General features: G+C 38.3%; 1 protein-coding gene and 1 long non-coding RNA gene across 3 annotated transcripts in view; both read right to left on the bottom strand.

Annotated features, from left to right (window-relative positions):
* LOC129256520 (protein lifeguard 2-like) overlaps window positions 1-2,039 on the bottom strand; it is a 9,816-nt gene extending 7,777 nt beyond the window's left edge. Inside the window, exons 1-3 of the mRNA XM_054894702.2 lie at window positions 1,726-2,039; window positions 1,432-1,492; window positions 570-648 (exon numbers count right to left, since the gene is read on the bottom strand). Of these exons, the coding sequence (XP_054750677.2) occupies window positions 570-648; window positions 1,432-1,486 (134 nt within the window). The 5' untranslated portion in view covers window positions 1,487-1,492; window positions 1,726-2,039. The remainder of the gene's footprint in view (window positions 1-569; window positions 649-1,431; window positions 1,493-1,725) is intronic.
* A 5,338-nt stretch (window positions 2,040-7,377) lies between these two features.
* On the bottom strand, window positions 7,378-19,270 carry LOC135153728 (uncharacterized). Of its 2 annotated transcripts, none has more exons than XR_010293236.1 (4): window positions 19,183-19,270; window positions 17,399-17,548; window positions 8,955-9,067; window positions 7,378-8,018 (listed from the first exon to the last, which is right to left on the bottom strand). It is a non-coding gene; the product is annotated as an uncharacterized LOC135153728 (long non-coding RNA). The 2 variants fall into 2 exon arrangements; XR_010293237.1 differs by lacking the exon at window positions 19,183-19,270 and adding an exon at window positions 18,887-18,964.
* Between the last annotated feature and the right edge of the window lie 2,655 nt (window positions 19,271-21,925).

Genomic DNA, 21,925 nt, shown 5'->3' with positions numbered 1-21,925 from the left:
TCCTAAGACTTCCTAACAGAAATTATTAATGTTTAAATGTATAATATTAATAATATTAAATGTTTCGAAAGAATATCATTCAGTCACCTTTCCTAATAATGATAATAATAATCCGCTTTTATTATAGCGCTTAATATACTTCGGAACGACGTCTCTAAGCGCTTTACAGATATTACCCCGGTCATCGGATTCAATCAGTCATTCCCACACACAATGTGTGCACATCCTCCACTCCCTGGGAGTATAGATACAAATAGATACAAACATTGTCCTCATAATTATAGTACAATGACAATGATGTAAATTATATTTTGTAATAGAATGTTGTCAGTTGTGTATAAATATGACTGCATTCTACAACAGGCTGGTTCACTTTGGAAATAATGTTTACCCCTTAAACATGTTAGATAATGTATATAGGGCCTGTATATTCTCTATTGTTTTGACAGTTAACACCATTATTGGTATTTATAAAAGCACTTTTCTGAGACGAGTCCTGCATTTAAATGAACCTACATGACTTCTTATGTTTTTGCATAATTGATTTCAAATTAAAAATAGAAGCTTACACAAAGAAAAAGAGGCAAATTATCCCAATCGTGACGGCCAGCTGTAAGGTCAGTGTTGCGTAGACTTTTTTGATGAAGGCTGAAAGGAACAAAATAAAATCGAGTTGATCACATGCACTTATATTAACCCATGTGGATTTGGTACATTTGAAAAAAAAATCATAAACCCTCAGTTTCAGTTGGGTTTATTTTCATATCTCACAATGTAATCCCGTATGACACTCATCAAGATAGAACGAAATGGTACATTACAATGTAGCAAGACCATGTGGTAATATTTTAAAATTGCAGACTGTAGACGGTAAAATGCAGAGCTTGTAATAATAGATTCCCTATAAATAACTCTGTTATCAATTTAATGTAATATCAATATTACAAAATAAGTATTAAAAATATACGTAGAAAGAAAGAGAAAAGGGAAAGAGAAAAAAGATGAGGGTGTGCTAACGATGCTCCAGAAGAAACATTTTGGCAAGCATTAATTTTATCATTAATTCTTCCGGAATCCGGATCCATAGAATTATGCTTCTATAATTATACGAGTAAACGAAGCGAGTGTCCTTTAATCACAATGACACTGTCTCCATGCAGTCCTGCTTTGCAGGGGCCGTGGAACCATGCAGGGCTTCAGCCATCCCCACTTTTTTTTTTCAAGAAACGTATCAAATTGTAAAAACTACTATCAGGTTGTAATTCTTTTTAGCATTGCCAGCCCGCATCTCCTCTTTGAATTCGGCGAACCTACTTTTAGGTCTACATTTTGTGGAGATTAAAATCAGGCGTACAGTAAGTTAATGCATATATTATTCATGACACCAAATTAAGAACTAAGGAGTATTAATGATATTTTTTTTTATCTTACCATGCCGTATCTCCTTCTCCACAAAATCAAAGTTTTCTTCAAACTCGGAGTCCATTGTAACCTTGATGGGCGGAAGAAGAAGAAAAAATATACAAACCACACTATGAATAGGTTTTAATGTAGGCCTACCGTATGAATTCTATTCCGAGGGATAAACATTTATCTTTTATGTTCAAACGGAGTTTTTTTCCGGGAAAGGTGTTATAAACTTAACAAATTTATTTAAAGAAATTATAGAATCCAGTATAATAATCTATATTTAAAAAATACATGAATATAGCCAAACGAACATACCTAATTGATGTCCCAAATCTGACGATATTCTAATTATGTGCAGCGTCAATGTGTTACTCCTTGCTAGATTGCTATTCAAACCCCATAATAAATCATGCTATAAAGTACGGTCACATCAACGGAACCGCTCTCGGCCGATCAAAGCTATTACGTTATTACCAATGACATATACCATCGGTCGGTTTGGAGTCGGTTTTAGTGGTGTGACTGTACATTGTATTTAACCGCGCCCTGTGTAATCGCTACCTGTCCACCATGAGGTTTATCATTAACCATATAGGGGCCCGTAACACACAGCTTAGCAATCATCATACACATTTGTTACGATTGATTGCATTGACTACAATGTACAATTAATCGTCAAAATCAAGATTACGATTAATCAGTAACCTTTGTGCTACGAGACCCGGTATTCAGATACAAAGTCCTTTTTATTATTAATTTGTTTAATGAAATTGTAGATAGTACCAACCCACAGGCAAAGGTCTACGCTGAGTGGTTTTTCCCAAAATTTTATCATCAATGATTGTGTCCCTTGCATAATCTATCACCTTTGCCTTCCTTACTTTCAGTTTCATTCGATCTATCATTTCTCACATAAGCAACATAATCCCCACGTGTTCTTTTGTATTTCATTATATGAAATTATATATGCTCATTCAAATTTTGTCCTCCAAGAATTGTACCGACAACTGATTTAATACACTAGCCATTTATTGCTGCAACTTATTATACTGTAATACAATGGAGACATAATCACACACACACACACACACCATAGAAAATATTAAGAAATAATTATGATTTGATTTGGTTTGGTATTATTTACCGTATAAAAATCACAATAAAATACATTGCACAAGATATGAGATTAAATATAAATATATAAACATGCACATAAAAATATATGGATGGATCACTCTATTCAGAGTCATTGATATAATGGCTCTGTTCTTAGAGGTCCAATCAAAGTAACATGAGAAATAATAGGACATATATATATATAATGATACATTAATGATAAATATTATTAATTAAAAACAAAACTAAATACTACACAAAAGCGAGTGGTAAACAAAATAATTATTAGACGCAATTACACAATAACAGTCCTAAACCTTCCCTATTCCTAAGGATACCTTAAAGGCCTAACCCCTCCCCCCTGCCCCGGTCAACCAAAAGTTTCAAGATCAAAGGTTTCTATCCATTCATCAAGGTCAGTTTTAAATAAAGTGAGTGTGTTGGGTCTGCGAAGATTAAGTGGGAGTTCATTATATATTTTCGATCCACGATAAGAAAATGTCCGCTTACAATACAAGATTTCCAACATTCCCTAGGGCATAAATACTTTCTTTGTGAACGAGATTATTTTGTAAATATTTCGGAGCTAAATCGTGAAAAATCTTACACAACATTATATACATGTGCTTTTTATGCCTAGTTTTCAGGGTTTCCCAATTTAAAAGTTCGTGAATATGGAATATATAGATGTGTGAGTGTAGGGACTTATTCCGATAATTATGCGCCCAGCCTTATTTTGGAGTTTTTGAAGTTGGTCCAGAAGGGTGTTTGGACATGATTACCATACGGTATCAGCGTAATCAAAATGAGGGAGAATGATTGATTGATAGATTATAGGACTCGTTTAGTGAGTGGCTTAATCTGCACAAAAAGCTTACCATTTCCCTATTTTCTTGATTAGTTCGTTTAGGTGGAGGTCCCATTTCAATTTGGAGTAAATGATCATTCCTAAATATTTTACATTTTAGATTTACATGATTTATAACATAATTACCTATTTTCAAGTTCAAGTTACCGTGTATATTAAGCACGGTGTTATTCCCAATCAACATAGATACAGTCTTATCATGATTAATAAATAGCTTGTTTTGGGACATCCATTTATTTATTTATTTATTTATTGATATATTCATATTCCACAATCATCAAAGTACATTTATAATAAATCATTTTAACACTGAAAAAAATGCATAACACACAGGATTGAAAAGTAGCAATGAAATGAAAAAAGTGGAGGGGCCTACTAAAAAGCAAAGCTTGTAAAATGTAGACCCCCTATCAAAATTTTATACAAGGGTAATATGATATAAGTAGAGTAAAATAATCAGCAAAATTCTATAAAATTATATATAAACACTGTAACACAAATGTATTTACACTATATACAAAATTAAATATTGACTTTAAAATAATCAATACTACCGTGGGTAAGTATGAGGTTCACAAAATATTTGATTGAATCAATAAGAATTCAGAATAAATTTTTTGATGAGTAATTTAAATCGGTTTAGATTAGCTGCCTCTTTTATTACTCTGTCCAGAGAATTCCAGAGTTTTGGTCCTGTGAAAAATACAGTTTTGCTAGAAAATACTGTTCTACTTTTGGGTAAGTGATAGTCATTCTGAAAGAAAAGAAAGATTTCATGTAATAACATACAAAAAGTGGGCAAGTGACATCATCAGCCCACCTATAATGAATATTCATACGTGCGTAAAATATTTTTGAACTTTAGAATGTGATAATGCCAGAGAGGTTGCGTACAACGTGCCACCTTGCCGCAAGAGGGGGCTAAAACTCTGAGAATCCGATCACAGAGATACGATCTCACGTATACGTAGGCTCCATTCCACGACGACGTTGAAAATTCTGGAACTTCAATTTCTGGAATAGTCATTGCATAATATACTAATAAATGAAGCAAAATATGATTTTTTTAACTTGATCAATTTATTTTATTATGTAATCGGCGGGCGTTATCATTGCAAGGTTCAATAAAGCTAAAATAAAATACAAATAATTGATTCTTTATGGACCGTGCACGCGACACTGCGGTATACGTCGCTGGGAAATTTACATCCATGATTTGTGCAGGGAATTGAAATGTATACATGCTTTGATTGACAGGTACAATTGTTTCCATATACTTTCGTGTGTCTTGCATGCTTTTTTCCGCCAATGAGACTGCAGATGGGTCACTTCATGGGAGGTGCTACGCTCGGCGGTGCTCTTGATTGGCGAAAAGTTTGCGCATGCCCGAGTCGCAGTGCGTGACAGTGTGTCTCTTGTGCATGCCTACTTTCAACCAATGAGATTGCGGATGGGTCACTTAATGGGAGGTGGTACGCTTTGCGGTGTTCGTGATTGGCGAAAAGTTTGCGCATGCCCAAGTCGCAGTGCGTGACAGTGTGTACGAACATTCGTGTGTGTGTGTCCATATGGTTTGGGCATGCCTATATTCAACCAATGAGATTGCAGATGGGTCACTTCATGGGAGGTGCTACGCTGGGCGGTGCTCTTGATTGGCGAAAAGTTTTCGCATGCCCGAGTCGCAGTGCGTGACAGTGGCCCGTATTCTGAAGTCGGGTTTAACTTAAACCTCAGTCTAAGTTAAACCAGAGTCTAACTAAGCCACACTTAGACCGCGGGTCCGTACTAACTCCAGTTTTGCGCGATTTGTGTTTCTGAAACTCCGTTTTAGTTAAACCCCGGGTTTAAGTGTAGTCCAACTTAAACCCGCGGTCTAAAGTTAGACCGCGGGTTTAAGTTGGTGGTCGTAGTGGTAGTGGATTACTGCGCATGTGCAATTGAAGCAGAAATTTGGTCTGCTGCTATTACACATGCGCAGTAAATACAGGCTCCGTTGAGTTGTGATACTAGTAATCGACTTCTGTTACAAGTTCTTCAACAAGTTACAATATCGAAATATAATCATGGAGGAAAATCATAAGAAGGCAAGGAAAAGAAACTGGGACAGTACTGCAAAACCACTCCTCGTTCACCTTGTTGGTGATAAAGTAGATATCATCGAAAAGAAGAGAAACGACTTCCAGGCCAATTCGGCCAATATCAATAATTGTCTATACCTCCAAAATCCTTCCTCGTCATTATCTTAAAGTCACTCGTGTCTTTTGTCCAATGATTGGATCCATTAAAGACCGGGACCGGTATCTGTAACGCTAGACAAAATCCACGATTTCGACGTATATATGGGAAAAATGTTGCGTCGATATAGATATGATGGGCTAGCTAGATCAGTAGATCTATGCGCGTAGCTAGTACCGGCGGCGGCGCCAGGCCAGTGCAGCCGGCTGTATTTAAGCATTGTCGTTTCGCATCGCGCGCGGGAGCGCTACCCGACCAGGAGCTGGGCTGGGTGGGGGCATAATCACACCTCATTTAAATAAAAATAATAATGATAGGCCCTATTCAAATTAATGAATCAATGTATTTCACCAATGGTTCCTACTTGTACTTCAGACTATTTCATTGAATTACTAAAGCCGAGATAAAACACTGATCAAGATCCAGCACATAAAGGAGGGCTTTTGGGGTCCGGGTCCCCATGTAGCCGGTAGTCAAAGGGGGGGGGGGGCGGTGTGCCAAAAAGAGGAAGGGAATAGAAGGGGGAATAGAAAAGAAAAAAGGAAGGGAAAAGAAGAAACAGAAAAAAGGAGAAAGAGAAAAAAAGGGGGAAATAGATAAAAGAGAAGGAGAGAGGGAAATACGGGGGGGGGGGGGGTGATAGTGCATGATTTGAATAAAAGAGCTGAGGCAACTATTTTATATTTGACCTTTTGGGCGCCAATTTGGTGTTTGATCTGGGGGAGCCAAATTTATATTTAACCTTTAGGGCGCTTACTTAATATTGAACCTTGGGAAGGGGGGCCGGGGGGGGGGGGGTTCAATTGATATTCACGCTTCCACCAAATTATTACTTTTTAAATAGGCCTACAAGTCCTTTATCTGGATATGCATTTCTTATCTTCACACCCATGTCTAGGACGTTTTTATCCATGGACAGCGCTAAATCTGTGTCCCTCTCTCAGCCTCATGAAGATCAGAAAGCCCAAAAAACAAAACAAAAACAATTTTTTAAAGAGGGAAAAATGGGTAAAGTGCATGTAACTTGCACCCCCCCTTCTTAAATTATCGAGAAATGCAAATTAGAACCACCTGCCCTGCCCCCCCCCCATGAAAAATTTGTATTCCTGGCTGTTCCATTATAAATGCCACCTTTGATGTTTTTAAGAAAATAATAACAAGGATGTTTTCAGGAAGGGGGGTGGATGTTAATGCAGCCCTTTTATCATTGGCATTGAGAAGAAAAAATATGCAGAAAACCTCTTTTGCCACACACTGCTCATTATCATCCTTCATCTCACTTTTGACAATGAATGATGTTCAGGATTTAAACTTTGGCAACTGGGGGGCGTTTCATCAAACAATTAGTCGGTGGTTTTCTCCGACTAAATGTGATTTTCACCGACTAATTTCATTTTCACCGACAACTTTGCCATCATCGACTAAATTCCATTTCATCAAAATTTGTCGGTGATTTTCTCCGACAAATTATTGGAAACCACCGACTAATTTCGTCGGTGGCCTTCAACTACCGACAAAACTTATTTTCACCGACTAATCCAATTTTCACCGACTAATCAGCCTTTTGAGGGCCTTTGCAGCTAAAATCGATCAATTTCAGTTGATTTTGAATATAACATTTTAATAAATTGCTTATTTTTCATTTCATTGAGAAAATTCAAAGAAAATGTATTTATTTTTAGTCAATGACAAATAAAAAGTAGACATTTGAAGAATAATATTTTCATCTTCAAAACTATATTATATCAATCAATACATAGTAAACATCTTCAAATGTACACATTTTTTCAAACATAATTTTCTTTAACCCAAATAAATTATTGTGCACTTTTTAATCAATAATGTCTGAAAAATGCGACCTCATTGACTTTTGTACAAGTTTTTTCAATGTTCATTAGTGTTGTTGGTGTTGCTGCTGCTGTGCTTATCGTGGTTGCTGGAATTGCTGTTTGTTTTTGCTGCTCTTGGTGTTGTGGGTGTGGTTGTTCCATCTCCTGGTGCAATAAGTTATTTTTGCTACTGACGTTGCTCAAGGTGTTGCCTGTGTGGTTGCTGTTGTCATCGCTGCTCCTGCTGCTGTTTACGAGTGTGGCTGTTGCATCTCCTGATGCATTTATTGATGTTGTCGCTTGTATGATTGCTTGTTAAAATCCTTGCTGTTGGCTTTGTTTCTACTGTCGTTGTTGCTACTGCTGTTGATGTTTACCACTGTGGTTGTTGCATCTCTTGATGAAGTTATTTATGTTGCGCCCGATGTTCCCTGCATGGTTGTTGGAGCTCCTGCTGCTGTTGATGTTGTCGGTGTGGTTGTTGCAACTCTTACTGCAGTTGTAGTTTCGGCTGCTGATGCTGTTGTTGCTCCTGCTGCTGTCCATGTTCATTGAAGTGACTGAAATGGATTTAATGTATAGAGCATGTGATATTTTATTAATAAAGATATCAATTTCCATCATTATTGATATCAGTCATTTATTCTTAATTTAATTATCATTGTTAAAACTTACATTTTTTATTTTTAATGTTTGAAATAAGAACTTTAAGTTCTAAGTGGTTAAAATATTGTCACCAAAGCCTTATTAAACAATGAAAATAAAAAAGTTAATAACAAACAAATGCATAAGAAAATGATTAAAATTTCCTCTTTTTTATACACAATTGATTTAAATGACTTGGGTTTTTCTCATTGGTTTACCAAAGAAAGGGAGTCAAAATCCAAAATTATCACATCTGGTCTTTATTTCTTGAGCCAAATGCTGATTTCATGCAAGAGTCATGTTATCATATTAAATAAAAATAAAAAAAAACATCAGGAACAGCAGCATGATTTCTGAAGCGAGTGCACAATCAACAGGCAAGATCCTTAGGCACCCCCCCCCCTACCAATATCAAATTTGAATTAGTGAGGTTTCATGACTGCTTTTGTAGGCATTACATTTATACAGGCCTACAAGATATTTATTTATTTTTTTTTTTTGGGGGGGGGGTAATCTTCCAGTGTTACTCCCAGACAAAGCAGATGGTGATGGGGCGGGGGGGGGGGGAGGTCTAATAGGAATGTAGAACAATGGAACATTCATTTACTACTTTGGCAATAGAAAGCAAGTCACACCATCTAGCATTGATTGATATTGGTTGTTTTACAACTGTCCAAGAAATATCACCATTAATCCATTAAGCATCTAAGTACTTATAGATGTCATTTTTTTTTCAAATATTTAAGTAGGCCAAATAAAGAAGAGAGCAGTACCAGTAATTTTTTTTTTTAATGTGACTTTACTTTCTTCGCCAAAGTGAGGCAGTCATAATTAAGAGTGTTTTAACTTACAAGTGACATCACATTTCCTGCCTTCTTGTCTGGCTCTCCTAAACCTTCAACCATTTATACTTGTGTAACTTTGTATCTCATGTCTGTCTGAAAAGTTTGGTTGTAGCCTCCACCTGAAGGAAAAATAGTATTGAAATAACTAATTAAAATATTTGCCATAATCTGGTATTTCTTCTCACATGTATGTGTACATGTCTAAAAACAGGAAATAAAACATCTTTTGATTACCAGGTTTCATATAGAAGGGGGTAAATAAAGGGTTCAAGTTTTTATTATGTTAATAAAAATACAAACAATAGTAAATCATAGGCGGATCCAGCTTTTGGCGAAAGGGGGGGCGCACTGCCGAGCGGCGCACATATTTTTGCACTTCACCGGCGCCATAAAAGAAAATGTGGAAAAAGGGGGTAAACTCTGACCCTACCAAATGCTCTTTTCAAAATGTAGGATTTCCAGTCATGCCATTTTGCATGACCACACGCAGATAATATTTCCGGGGGGGGGGGCAAGACTCGAAAATTTGGTGCACATCTCACATTTGCACATTTTTCATAGTTTTCATGAAATGTTAATGAAAAAAAAAAATTGTTTTTCACAACAGCAGATCGCGAATGTGCCCCCCCCTTTCCCCTTGCTGCGAACGACAATTCCCTGAAGTCCACTTAAACATATCTCATTATAACAGAAATATACATCAATCTAAACATATAATCTTTCTAAAACATGTATAGAGAGAGATTGAAAAACTTATTAAAGAAAGAAACAAGCACAGAGTATGCATGTTATGTGCGATTTCAAAATATCGTGTAATAACCCTTTTATTGCGATGAGGCCAATACTTTTGTATATTAATAGAGATACAAGTTTTTTTTACTATATGTATATATATATATACACAGGGGCGTCGATCCTTTTTTTAAGATTTGGGGGGCAAAATCATGAATCAACTTTCCAAAGGCGCTCAATATCACACAAAACAAACAAACTCACACAAACACACACACACATATGCATATATATATATATATATACTTATATGACTCATGAGATAGAAACACATATCTCACCCACAAGTTAATGCGAGCGCGAAGCGCGAGCTGAAATTTTTTAGTATACTGACCTGAAAACAAGAAAAAGGTGCCTGTTTAGGACTGTTTGTAGTAACTCATGAGGAGGATACATATTTCACTACACAGATAATGCGAGTGCCTAGGACGAACTGAAATTTCTTTATATTCTGACCAGAAAACTTGATATTCTATGCATTTTTGGTACCAATGATTAAGATGGGTATCTAAAAAGACAATAGATGCGAGCGCGAAGCGCGAGCTTAAAATTTTGATATTTCGATCTGAAAAAAATGACAGTTTAATGGACGTTTGTAATAAAGAACAAGATTTTATCCAGCAAAAGATTATTGCAAATCGAAGCGGGAGTTCTTTTGACGTTTAGTCCTGAAAAAGGGACATTCTATTCACCTATTTAATCATGAAAAGTATGGGGTTTTGCCACAGAAATGATGCGAGCGCGAAGCGCGAGCTGAAAATTTGTATATTCCAATCTGAGAAGCGGATAATTTAAGCACGATTTTAAATAAAGAACGAGTTGTGTAGCTCAATCTCAATATACGAATGTTTGCGTAATTATACACTCCCGGTACTAGCAACGGGTTGTAGCATAGTTTTGGGCTAAAATATCGAATCATCTTCATAAAACTACGAAGCCCCAAACCGGACATTTTTGACATCCAAAAAAAAAAAAAATTATCACGTACGTACGCAGTATTATTACGTACGTACGTAATATTATTACGTACGTACGCAGTATTATTACGTACGTACGTGATAATTATTACGTACGTACGTGATAATTATTACGTACGTACGCAGTATTATTACGTACGTACGCAGTATTATTACGTACGTACGTGATAATTATTACGTACGTACGCAGTATTATCACGTACGTACGCAGTATTATTACGTACGTACGTGATAATTATTACGTACGTACGCAGTATTATTACGTACGTACGCAGTATTATTACGTACGTACGTGATAATTATTACGTACGTACGCAGTATTATCACGTACGTACGCAGTATTATTACGTACGTACGTGATAATTATTACGTACGTACGCAGTATTATCACGTACGTACGCAGTATTTATTACGTACGTACGTAATGTTATCTCCCAAAAGGTCATACATGAATTCAAATACCGGTAGTTACTGAAATCTGATCACGCTAGCGCGAAGCCCGCAGGCTTTAAATTTTTATGTGGGCCTACAATAGGCCTTCTGCTTTGATTGTTCCCGCATAGAATTTCCCTTTAAATACCAGCCTCTTCAAATAGTTTTTCTTTTTTTAAACACCTATACATCTTCACTTAATTTACATCAATTAATACCATATCATATTCAAATTTAAGCAGAGAACGAAGCAATTTCAAAAGGGTGGTAAAATAATAGGGGCTCATCCCAGTGTCGCGTGTGGGTACATTTTTGAAAAAAACTGTCTCGCCAAAACACTAACATAATAGGCCTTTAATTGTCCTTTCCCCAATGTGTTTCTAGCAGTTTCTGAAAGGAATGGTTTAATTGAAAACACAGCCTGATGACGAGAACAAATGAAATGGTTATCATATGAATATTGTGGGTTATATATAGCAGGGACCTGGGAACTCGCGGGGGTGCTGGGGGTGCTGAAGCACCCCCAAAATTTTTCCTGGGGGTGCTGCGTGTATTATTTTCCATAGGCAGCACCCCCACGAAATCAGGTTCCCTTTGTATTTTTTATATATGTTATAATGTACATAATTATCACATCCGACAATCGCAAATCATACAACGTCTTTCACATATTCCAATAACATCCCTCCTATAACATGTAACGCGACTCAATCAAGCTCCGGCACGCCGATACAGACGTAGTCGCGCGCGATACGTGATAACCATTATAGTTTACACACTACCATGACTACTCGATAGCGGGGAGGGACAAGGGTGTGGTTGGACTTGAAACTTAGAGGGTTTTATGTCGAATCAAGTGTGGGCGAGCCCGACCGCCCGTGTTTTGTATAAAGAATTACAATTCAGACAATAAAAATCAAATTTCAGTCTTTTTCGCCCTGCCCCATGGCCCTGGGAAGCGGGGGTGCTGGGGGTGAAGCACCCCAAAATGTGGGGGTGCTGCATGTGTTATTTTCCATAGGCAACACCTCCTGGAAATCTAGTGGTAAGTTGATGAATGACAGAAATGTAATGAAAATGAACGACGTTTTGTAGACCCCCACCCCCTTAAGAATTTTCCGACACAGTACTTAAAATAGTGTTTAAATTCACCCTTTTTCAAATCGGAATATCAAATATTTTCTGCTCGTGCTTCGCGCTCGCATTATTGATTTTTATAATAAAAACAAAGTATTTACAACGCCCAGATACTAAAGGGCTAACTCTAAACACGCGCACGCATGTTTATTCAGATACGCAGCTTGTTTTGGGGCTACTCCGGGCTGAAAATATTTATATCAAATACAATTTTATGAAAATCTGATAACAAATAGTTAAGTTATTTAATTCTAAAGTTTAGCAACAGTTTATGAAAATGGTGATATGCATGTCGTCATGAATATTAAATAGGTGGGTTGACATGTGCGGAAATCTCTTCCCAAAGGTAGAGGGACCAGGGCCTGCATGGAAAATTTGACAAGCATAAAAAAAAGAAAAAAAAGTTTTTCACCCAAAATGTAAGGTCATTTAGTCCAAAAGCTATTATTTCGATTGTGAAGTGATGTATTTTTCTCCATGAAAGACCAAAAATAGTAGGGGGGCATTTGATATTGTGTCCCCCTACTATTTTTGGTAGGGGGACACGTCCCCCTGTCCCCTCTGGGATTTCCGCCCTTGCGGGTTGAAGATATCACATCCCCACTATCCTGTTTCTTGTGTTATTACATGGAATCAAAATTGTTTAATTTTTTCATACCAGTGTGAATGATATGTCTCCCTTATAATGAAATAAGTTGCAGCAAAGAATATCTAATAGACTAAATTAGTTGTCAATTCAACTGTTTTTTGGTTCTTGAAGGGAAAATATCAAATAAACCTAATTTTATATAATAAAATACAAAAGAACAATTGGGGATATGACATCATCAGTTTGCTCACTGAATATTAATGAAGACATGCTTAAAACTGTTTCACCGGAATAATGCTAATCTTTAAAATGCAATAACTTTGATATTCCTTGTCGGATTTTGATCAAATCTTTATTCTTATGTTCGCCTGATTTCTCTTTATCTGTTCAAACCATATTGCATTCAGTGTGGAGTTTCAGATCAGAATATCAAAAAATTTCTGCTCGCGCTTTGCGCTCACATTATTAATGTAAGAATATATCCAATTACCCATCATTTTCTTGATTTTCAAAACATGAATAGAATGTCCCAATTATAGGTCTGAAATCTCAATTTTGTTTCCGCTCGCTCTTTGCGCTCGCATCAATTGTATAGTTATATACCTATCCTGTTCATGATTAGAAAAGTGCTTAAGATGTCCTGTTTTTAGGTCTGAAATCTCATTTTTAATTCCGCTCGCGCTTCGCGCTCGCATCAATTGTATATTTATATACCTATCCTGTTCTTGATTAGAAAAGTGCTTAGAATGTCTCGTTTTTTTGGTCTGAAATCTCAATTTTGTTTCCGCTCGCGTTTCGCGCTCGCATCTTATCCTGTTCATGATTGCAAAAAGTGCTTAGAATGTCCAGTATTTAGGTCGGAATGTCAATTTTTTCAGCTCGCGCTTCGCGCTCGCATTATTTGATTGGTGATATATGAATCGTCTTAATGAGTAACTGCAAACATTCCTTATAACACTTCCCTTTCGATCAGACCAGAGCGTATATAAAAAATATCTGCTCGCACTGATCACGTTCGCAGTTATTATTTGTTACATACGCATCTTGTTCAGGACCACAAACATTGCTCAAAATATTCAATTTTTGAGGACAAAATACATGAATTTCCCCCCCCCCAAAAAAATAGCTCGCGTTTCGATCGCGCTCGACTTATCTCATTATATATCTATGTTCTTTTATAAGAAGAAAGCTAAGAAGTGACTGTCATATATATGTATATATATATATATATGTAATATATATGTGTGTGGGGGGAGGATTGGTTGGTGTGTGTGTGGTGCCCTTAGAGGTGTGTGTGTGTGTGTAATTATGGAAAATTCAATTATTGTGTCCCCCCCACCTTTGAGGAGAGATTTCAGCACCCCCACTGAAAAAATCGTTCCCAGGTCCCTGTTATATAGGCCCTATAATCGATGAAAAGTCATGATCATCACCAGCATGACTATGGTCCAACCATGGTCCCAGCTAGCAAGCTGACGTTGGTTGGGCCAATGCGGGGTGCCGATGTCGGCCACATTCGGCGAATATCGGATTCCATAGACCAATGAAAATTAGAATACTACGTACGTACGTAATAATACTGCGTACGTACGTAATAATACTGCGTACGTACGTAATAATTATCACGTACGTACGTAATAATACTGCGTACGTACGTGATAATACTGCGTACGTACGTAATAATTATCACGTACGTACGTAATAATACTGCGTACGTACGTAATAATACTGCGTACGTACGTAATAATTATCACGTACGTACGTAATAATTATCACGTACGTACGCAATAATACTGCGTACGTACGTAATAATCATCACGTACGTACGTAATAATACTACGTACGTACGTGATAATTTTTTTTTTTTGGTTGTCAAAAATGTCCGGTTTGGGGCTTCGTATAAAACACTATAGAAGCTGTCTTAAACTAAAGGCCATAGAGGTGGCACAATGTGGAATGTGTAAAGAAGAAAAGTGACTGACCTTCTTTTTATTAAAGCATTGGAAAATAAGATCAAATTAAAGGATTTGCTCTACGCTTTTGTATGATGCTGGGATTTTTAAAATAAATTAAAGATTTCATGACATCTGTCATTCTGTGGGCAACTGCCCCGCCCAAGTCCACTCTGTAAGGGCATGCGATAAGCTTTGTTATGACCATTCAACAATAAAATGTATAACCAGGTGCCGCTGATCATTCTTGACCGGCGCCGATCTAGATTTGGTTGGCAATAGGCCCTTCTTCATTATTCTACCGGCGCCTATTTATTGGAACCAGGAGACGCTGATTATTCTTGACCGGCGCCGATTTAGAACAAGTAGTGCTGATTATTTTTACCGACGTCACGTAAGATTCAGGCAGTGGCAATTCATAATTGACTGGCGCCGATTTAGAACCAGGAGGTGCCGATTATTCTTGACTGGCGCCGATTTTTAGCCAGGTGGTGCTGATTATTCTTGTCCGGCGCCGATCTAGATTTGGTTGGCAATAGGCCCTTCTTCATTATTCTACCGGCGCCTATTTATTGGAACCAGGGGACGCTGATTATTCTTGACCGGCGCCGATTTAGAACAAGTAGTGCTGATTATTTTTACCGACGTCACGTAAGATTCAGGCAGTGGCAATTCATAATTGACTGGCGCCGATTTAGAACCAGGAGGCGCCGATTATTCTGGACTGGCGCCGATTTATAACCAGATGGCGCTGATTATTCTTGACCAGCCCCAATTTAGATATAGGTGGCGCTGATTATCCTTGATCGGCGCCGGTTACGAATTCAGGCAGCGCCGATTTTTCTTTACCGGCGCCGATTTATAACCAGATGGCGCCGTTTATTCTTGCCCGGCGCCGATTTAGATTTAGGTGGAGCTGATTATTCTTGATCGGCGCCGGTTAAGACTCTGGCAGCGCCGATTTATAACCAGATTGCGCTGATTATTCTTGTCCGGCCCCGATTTAGATTTAGGTGGCGCTGATTATTTTTGATCGGCGCCGGTTAAGACTCTGGCAGCGCCGATTTATAACCAGATTGCGCTGATTATTCTTGCCCGGCGCCGATTTAGATTTAGGTGGAGCTGATTATTCTTGATCGGCGCCGGTTAAGACTCTGGCAGCGCCGATTTATAACCAGATTGCGCTGATTATTCTTGTCCGGCCCCGATTTAGATTTAGGTGGCGCTGATTATTTTTGATCGGCGCCGGTTTAGAACTCAGGCAGCGTCGATTTTTCTGTACCGGCGCCGATTTATAACCAAATGGGGCTGATTATTCTTGTCCGGCGCCGATTTAGATTAAGGTGGCGCTGATTATTCTTGATTGGCGCCAGTTATATGCAGGCAGCGCACTAATGATTATTTTTAACCGGCGAAATTGTTGGGAAAAGGGTAGTTAAAAGAAATGATAAGGAAGATGATATGATTGTGCTTTGCTGGGGGATAGTCTTTTCTTACTGTTGCTAATATTATATCAGTGTATAATTTTTCTAAGCGGCGCCTTTTCTTTTCTTTCCTTTATTTTTATTTTTTCAAGCAGCGCCTTTTCTTTCTTTTACTTTTTTTTTTTTGAGCGGCGCCTTCGGCGCCGCTCAAATATTAGGGGGGGCGCGCGCCCCCTGCGCCACCCCCCTGGATCCGCCACTGTAAATGGCATATGCTCTGGCTGAGAAACTTAAAAAGTGAAATTATTCCTCACAATGTAGCTTGTATGTACATACACATGAGCAAGTAGTGCTAAATGGATTGGGGGGTGGGGGTGCATGTTAACTGCAGGGTCAGCGGAAAGGTTTTTACAGTTAGCGGGCTGACCATGCAAAAAATCATAACCAGATGGCCATTTCATATTTTTCAGCCCCCGCACTGTTTTCCAAAATCTTTATAGAAATATGGAACTATGCACTTCATACCTAAATGTTAACTTGTAAATGGCCATAAAATAACACTTTTTGTTTTAATGCATGATATCACAGCCAGAAATAAGATAAAGGTAAAACTAGAAATTAACACCCTTAAGCAATACAAAATGTTCAATTGCTAACCTTTCCTGTGATTTCATCATAACAGTTAAAAAACATGGTTCTTCCATACTTGAGAAGGTTTTAAATAAACAAGACAACAGTACATTTTGATAAGGTGCTTTGAATTTGGTCTAGGTAATTCACTCTTTTTATTTTTACAAGGTTACAATACTTTACAAAAATGGTTCACTTTCTCTGCAGCTTGTACCCTGTACCACCCCCACCCATTTAAACCAATAAGGTTGCAACATAATTTCCCTTTTGTGTACTACTACATTTATTAACTGGATTAGCTGCAACCTTCTTGGAAATTTATAATTCTTGCAATTTTGCAAACTTATTTAATCTTTGGTGAGGAATTATTAGGTGCAATTCCAAAGCTTTATCAATAATATCATTCTCGAGGTCCCTGAGCCAAACCATAGCCATATATGTGAAAACTGGAACGAAATAAATTGTTGTTGTACGATGACATGTTAATAAAGTATGTGTATTAATATTCAATACTTACCCACTGTCGCCAAGAAGCCATTTTTCTTCATGACTTTCTCGTTCAAGATTTTTTTTTCAGTTGGCATTCTCTGAATATTTTGGAATCATGAGTTCCTCCTGGCCACCTGGCAACAAGGTTGATTAGCAGTCCATTGTGATTGCATACTGCCTACAGAAAATGAAATGAAAATAAAATTGCCCCTTAGAAACATATAGTATATCAAAAATACCTCAGGGTCAACTGAAGCAAAAGTTAAAAACTAAAGCACTTTTGATCGTTCGGCCCACGGCCTATATGGCGCTCGTAGGCCGCTAAGTTGTTATCACTGGGCAATTATTTTGGGGGCGACATAAAACATGATTTTGGGTGATTCGAGGGCGACTTTAGGCATTTCCAGGGCGAATTCACCCGCCATCCCCGTGTATTTTTGGTGAATTATCGGATGGTCTAATACCACATGGTCAAGTGGCCATGAGACCAAGTGGTCATTAGAGTTGATTAGACTAATTGGCTATTAGACCAAGTGGTCATTAGACCAAAAGCAAATTGGACTAAGTGGGTTAAGCCCAAATGTTGTTAGCCCATCTGATGATTAGACCAAGTGATAATATAGTATACTATCCGTCAGTAAACCTATTTTTTCGCTGCTTTTGTTCTACTTTAAGCTACATAAAATATTTGAACTCAAATTCATTTGACCGTGAAATTCTTCCAAATCTTTGTGCTTCATAAGAAGCATATTAAATCATGCATATACAGGATGTACTTTGCAACACATTTCAAAATGGATTTTCTCATAAACTGATAAAGAGTTCCCTAATCAGGTTTTTTGCAGTTTTAGTTAGGGTACTTAATAAGGAACTATTCTTTCATAATAATAATAACCTTGAAAATACAGCTGAAAATCATAAAAATCAATGTTGCGATACCTCTCCTCGTATTTCTACCCCAGATTCGATCTGCCATTTTGTTAATAATTTTGAAAATGAAAGGAGAGGTATCAGGTACATCATGACAATTTTTCAGGGTTTTTAGAGGTTCCAGTCTGTGCCTCGATGTCAGGATGCTGACACACGATGATACTGATAGACCTTCATAATCGTGGTAAGTGCATAATTTCTGTTTTCACAATTTTCTTTCCAAGTGACGGTGTGACCACATACCTAGCCAGGCGGCTTCAAAGAGAGTGAAAATCATTTACTAACATAAGGTCACCTTCATATGAGAGTGACTCTCTTTGAAGCCGCCTGGCTACACATACCCTAGTCCCGTGAGTATGTGTATTTATGCACGGTGGGCTACTGGGCTCCGGCCGGAGCTCCCTGCCTGGCACCTGGCTGGTTAGAAGGATTGTAGGAAAACCAGTGCGTACGATAACCTGTCCCTGGCCTGGGTTTATTCAAAATAAATGCCATGCACGCACACCAAAACTTCATGCCATACCTCAAAAAGCTCAATTTCGTTATCATCATCATCACCACTTAGAATTCTAACACTTAAACTTACAATTACAACTAACGTTACAGGTACAGCTATTTGCTTGGTATTCGATTCGACAGTTCCCGTAATAAAACATCGTGGTTGACTCGACTTGGCTAACTCGTGGATGCTATTATCGATGATCAACTGACCATCAGAACAGCTGATTATCGATCACATGGATAGCGCGCTACGCTGCAGGGTGAGTCATTTTGAGCGATGATTCAACTAGGCCTACCACTTTTTTACAATAATTCTAAGTTTATGAAAATAAACGATGTTAGATCTAATGATCAAAAGAATGTAAATGCTGATCGACTTACCAACTGCGTAAAAACGCATGGCGGTGAGAACTTGAAGATGCACAGTCACCGCATTAGTGCGACTTGTGTGTCTCTCGTCTATCCAAAGCTGGCGTCAGTTCTTCGATAATGTGTAACGCAGTTTGCTTTGTGAAGCGATACCGCTGCAGAAATTCGTTGTTCTCATAAATATGAATGGGGTTTTTCCTTTCCACCAATGGCCTCTCGATCTGTCTTTGATTCCATTCGAGCATTTGCTCTCCCCGTCGCAAGGCAGCTAACAGATCAGCCATTTTGAAAGTTAAACCATGGTTTAAACACGGGTTTAAACTACCCCTAGGCGGAGTCTAAATTTTGCGCAAGTTAGACTCGACTTAGACCGAGGTTTTAAGTTAAACCGGACTTCAGAAAGTGAATTCTTAAACCCGCGGTCTAAAGTGAGATTTAGACTGGAGTTAGACCGGACTTAAACCTGAGGTTTAAGTTAAACCCGACTTCAGAATACGGGCCAGTGTGTCTCTGGAGTGTGTACATTCGTGTGTGTCCCTATGGTTTGTGCATGCCTATTTTCAACCAATGAGAATCGATTGCGGATTGATCACTTCATGGGAGGTGCTACGCTTGGCGGTGCTCGTGATTGGCGAAAAGTTTACGTATGCCCGAGTCGCAGTGCGTGACAGCGTGTCTCTTGTGCATGCCTATTTTCAACCAATGAGATTGCGGATGTGTCACTTCATGGGAGGTGCCACGCTGGGCGGTGCTCGATCGTGATTGGAGAAAAGTTTACGTATGCCCGAGTCGAAGTGCGTGACAGTGTGTCTCTTGTGCATGCCTATTTTCAACCAATGAGATTGCGGATGGGTCACTTCATGGGAGGTGCTACGCTTGCCGGTGTTCGTGATTGGCGAAAAGTTTGCGCATGCCCGAGTCGCAGTGCGTGACAGTGTGTACGAACCTGGTACGAACATTCGTGCGTGTGTCTCTATGGTTTGTGCATGCCTATTTTCAACCAATGAGATTGCTTATGGATCACTTCATGGGAGGTGCTACGCTTGGCGGTGCTCGTGATTGGCGAAAAGTTTACGTATGCCCGAGTCGCAGTACGTGACAGCGTGTCTCTTGTGCATGCCTATTTTCAACCAATGAGATTGCGGATGGGTAACTTCATGGGAGGTGCTACGCTTGGCGGTGCTCAATCGTGATTGGCGAAAAGTTTTCGCATGTCCGAGTCGCAGTGCGTGACAGTGTGTCTCTGGAGTGTGTACATTCGTGTGTGGTTCTGAATGAGATAATTCATATTGATCAAATAGGGAATGTTGAAAATAGGAACATTGGAGATGGTGTGAGATTAATCGATGATATTTTATTTCAGTCCTCTTTTGGAAATATTGGATATTTGATTACGGTGGACTTTGAAAAGGCTTTTGATTCTGTTTCCCATGATTTTCTTTTTCAGACTCTTAAATTATTTGGATTTGGCCAGTCTTTCTGTTCTTAGGTTCGTGTTTTATATACAGATATAACTAGTTGTATTATGAATGGAGGTTATTCCACTGGTTATTACGTGAAATTACGAGGTTTTTGTTATTGGTATTATGGGTTATGATAATATTTGTTCGAAAAATTTATATCAAGATGTATATTATTTCATATGTTATATTGCTGTATAAGTGTACTTCACTTTAATTTGCATACATGCATTTGATTTATTACCCTTGTACATGAAAAATGTAATAGTATCTGAATAAAGGCTAAAAAAGCAAGAGAGAAAAAAAAAAGTGTGTGTCCCTATGGTTTGTGCATGCCTATTTTCAACCAATGAGGTGCTACGCTGGGCGGTGCTCGTGATTGGCGAAAAGTTTGCTCATGTCCGAATCGCGATATGAGTACGTTCATCAATGAGTTGTTATGGTTTAATTTTTGCATGTCTCCTTTCCACCAATGAGATTGCAAATGGATCACTTCATGGGAGGCTGCGCTAGACGGTGCTATAGATACTAGGCGAGAAGTTTGCGCATTGCTCGAGTCGTAGTGCAGTGCGTGACTGTTGGTTTCTGCTTTCCTACTTTCAACCAATGAGATTGCTTATATATATAGATCAATTCATAGGAGGCACCAACATCTTGGAGTTTGGCGGAAAACTTCTGAATGCTCGAGTATCCGCCTACAGGACTGCAGATTTGCTTATATATGGGTTTTGTACATACCCTGGAAGCGGGGGTATTGAGGGAAATTTGGTTGGTATGATAATTATGCTATACAAAATTAACATGCCTACAGTAACAATTCCTTTGGGTGGAGGGCACAAACTCCACCTTCATTTAGGAGTGACGATTTTTTAATTATTTGGGTTGTTGTTGTTGATTTTTTATTAACAATTAAACCACTGAGAAACCCACTTAGAAAATCGTTCCCAGATCACTGCAAATGGAATCGCATTCTTGTGAGCTGGGCCGGATGTGCAGGTACATGTAGGTGTTATAGCCGGGTGTTATGGTAGACTTTTAAGTGCAAGCATGGAACAGCCCAGCAATACAGGATGTCTGGAACACTATAGCTAATTAATCCAGTCGTTATATTCTTATTTTATGCTCTTTTTTTTCGAGATAAAACAGTTATTCAGACAATTCGGCGTATTAAAGCACTCAATCAAGCGTGTTTAGTCAGAATAATGTTTACAAAATGATTTCCAGGTAAAACAATGCACAGAAATAAAAAGGGGGTATACCGGGCTGAAAATTATTATATAATCTATATAAACATA

Source organism: Lytechinus pictus, chromosome 3 (genome assembly GCF_037042905.1).
Source record: "Lytechinus pictus isolate F3 Inbred chromosome 3, Lp3.0, whole genome shotgun sequence".
Taxonomy (NCBI): Eukaryota; Metazoa; Echinodermata; class Echinoidea; order Temnopleuroida; family Toxopneustidae; genus Lytechinus; species Lytechinus pictus.
This window is presented reverse-complemented; position numbering and strand designations above follow the sequence as displayed.